At 54.3% G+C, this 2,500-nt stretch overlaps 1 protein-coding gene across 1 annotated transcript in view; it reads left to right on the plus strand.

Annotated features, from left to right (window-relative positions):
• Nucleotides 1–399: 399 nt before the first annotated feature.
• LOC121847531 (ralA-binding protein 1-like) overlaps nucleotides 400–2,500 on the plus strand; it is a gene marked incomplete at its 5' end in the record, with an annotated part of 4,718 nt that continues 2,617 nt past the window's right edge. The window contains 2 exon segments of the mRNA XM_042329171.1: nucleotides 400–510; nucleotides 721–842. Of these exon segments, the coding sequence (XP_042185105.1) occupies nucleotides 400–510; nucleotides 721–842 (233 nt within the window).

Genomic DNA, 2,500 nt, shown 5'->3' on the forward strand with positions numbered 1-2,500 from the left:
ATTCTATTTACCAGGGTTACAGGTTCTATTCATTCTATTTACCAGTCATATGACCAGGGTTAGAGGTTCCAAGCCTGTTCTATTCATTATATTTCTGTGTGCTGCTGCTGCATGGTGAATGCCGTTGTCTAGGCAACCAAAGACTGCTTGTATCAGCAAGAAGCAACGAAGTTTCATCAATGTTAAGAGTCTGTGCTACAGCAGAAACTCAACCTGCCTTCCTGTCTTCAGTTTGTTTATTAGTTTCCAAAATGACGGTTATTTCTTCCATACCCGTCGGTTACACGGTTATGCAGTAATTGTGCCAGCCCTAGTGGGTACCTCCCAGGAGTGTTAGAGATCCGGTCTCTCTAACGTGTGTGTGTGTGTGTGTGTGTGTGTGTGTGTGTGTGTGTCCAGGAGTGTGAGACTAAGATAGCCCAGGAGATAGCCAGTCTCTCTAAAGAAGACGTTTCTAAAGAAGAGATGACTGAGAATGAAGAAGAGGTGGTCAACATACTGCTGGCACAGGTAACACACACACACACGGTAACACACACACACACACACGGCAACACACGAACATGGACATTATGGAGTGGAAATTATCTGCTGATTTATGCTCAACAGTGCTTTTTTTATCCCCTCCCTGCCTCCCCATCTCCCTCCCCTCTCTCTCCCCTCTGTCTCTCCCTCTCTCTCCCCTCCCTGCCTCCCCATCCCCTCCATCCCTCCCTACAGGAGAATGAGATCCTGACAGAGCAGGAGGAGCTGATATCTCTGGAGCAGGTGTTGAGGAGACAGATCGCTACAGAGAAGGAGGAGATCGAGAGACTGAGGGCCGAGATCGCTGATATACAGAGGTCAGAACTCTGACTGACGTGACCGGCTAGAGGTTGCAGCTCTGACTGACGTGACCGGCTCGAGGTCGCAGCTCTGACTGACGTGACCGGCTCGAGGTCGCAGCTCTGACTGACGTGACCGGCTAGAGGTCACAGCTCTGACTGACGTGACCGGCTCGAGGTCGCAGCTCTGACTGACGTGACCGGCTCGAGGTCGCAGCTCTGACTGACGTGACCGGCTAGAGGTCACAGCTCTGACTGACGTGACCGGCTCGAGGTCACAGCTCTGACTGACGTGACCGGCTAGAGGTCGCAGCTCTGACTGACGTGACCGGCTCGAGGTCGCAGCTCTGACTGACGTGACCGGCTAGAGGTCACAGCTCTGACTGACGTGACCGGCTCGAGGTCGCAGCTCTGACTGACGTGACCGGCTCGAGGTCGCAGCTCTGACTGACGTGACCGGCTCGAGGTCGCAGCTCTGACTGACGTGACCGGCTCGAGGTCGCAGCTCTGACTGACGTGACCGGCTCGGTCACAGCTCTGACTGACGTGACCGCTCGAGGTCGCAGCTCTGACTGACGTGACCGGCTCGAGGTCGCAGCTCTGACTGACGTGACCGGCTCGAGGTCGCAGCTCTGACTGACGTGACCGGCTCGAGGTCGCAGCTCTGACTGACGTGACCGGCTCGAGGTCGCAGCTCTGACTGACGTGACCGGCTCGAGGTCGCAGCTCTGACTGACGTGACCGGCTCGAGGTCGCAGCTCTGACTGACGTGACCGGAGGTGCAGCTCTGACTGACGTGACCGGCTCGAGGTCGCAGCTCTGACTGACGTGACCGTGAGGTCGCAGCTCTGACTGACGTGACCGGCTCGAGGTCGCAGCTCTGACTGACGTGACCGGCTCGAGGTCGCAGCTCTGACTGACGTGACCGGCTCGAGGTCGCAGCTCTGACAGGTGGATGGATTATCTTGGCATAGGAGAAATGCTCACTAACATGAGACTTTTTATAAAGTGTAGATTTTACAATCTTGAGTCGGCTCAGCTATCCTGCAGCACTATTTTATCTCTGGCTAGTCTCATCTCTCCTTACGGGAGGCAGGTAGCCTAGTGGTTAGAGTGTTGGACTAGTAACCAGCAGGTAGCCTAGTGGTTAGAGTGTTGGGTCAGTAATCAGCAGGTAGTCTAGTGGTTAGAGTGTTGGACCAGTAACCAGCAGGTAGCCTAGTGGTTAGAGTGTTGGGTCAGTAACCAGCAGGTAGCCTAGTGGTTAGAGCGTTGGGTCAATAACCAGCAGGTAGTCTAGTGGTTAGAGCATTGGGCCAGTAACCAGCAGGTAGCCTAGTGGTTAGAGTGTTGGGTCAGTAACCAGCGGGTAGTCTAGTGGTTAGAGTGTTGGACTAGTAACCAGCAGGTAGTCTAGTGGTTAGAGTGTTGGGTCAGTAACCAGCAGGTAGCCTAGTGGTTAGAGTGTTGGGCCAGTAACCAGCAGGTAGCCTAGTGGTTAGAGTGTTGGGCCAGCAGGTAGCCTAGTGGTTAGAGTGTTGGACTAGTAACCAGCAGGTAGCCTAGTGGTTAGAGTGTTGGACTAGTAACCAGCAGGTAGCCTAGTGGTTAGAGTGTTGGGTCAGTAACCAGCGGGTAGTCTAGTGGTTAGAGTGTTGGGCCAGCAGGTAGCCTAG

This window comes from Oncorhynchus tshawytscha, linkage group LG10 (genome assembly GCF_018296145.1).
Source record: "Oncorhynchus tshawytscha isolate Ot180627B linkage group LG10, Otsh_v2.0, whole genome shotgun sequence".
Taxonomy (NCBI): domain Eukaryota; kingdom Metazoa; phylum Chordata; class Actinopteri; order Salmoniformes; family Salmonidae; genus Oncorhynchus; species Oncorhynchus tshawytscha.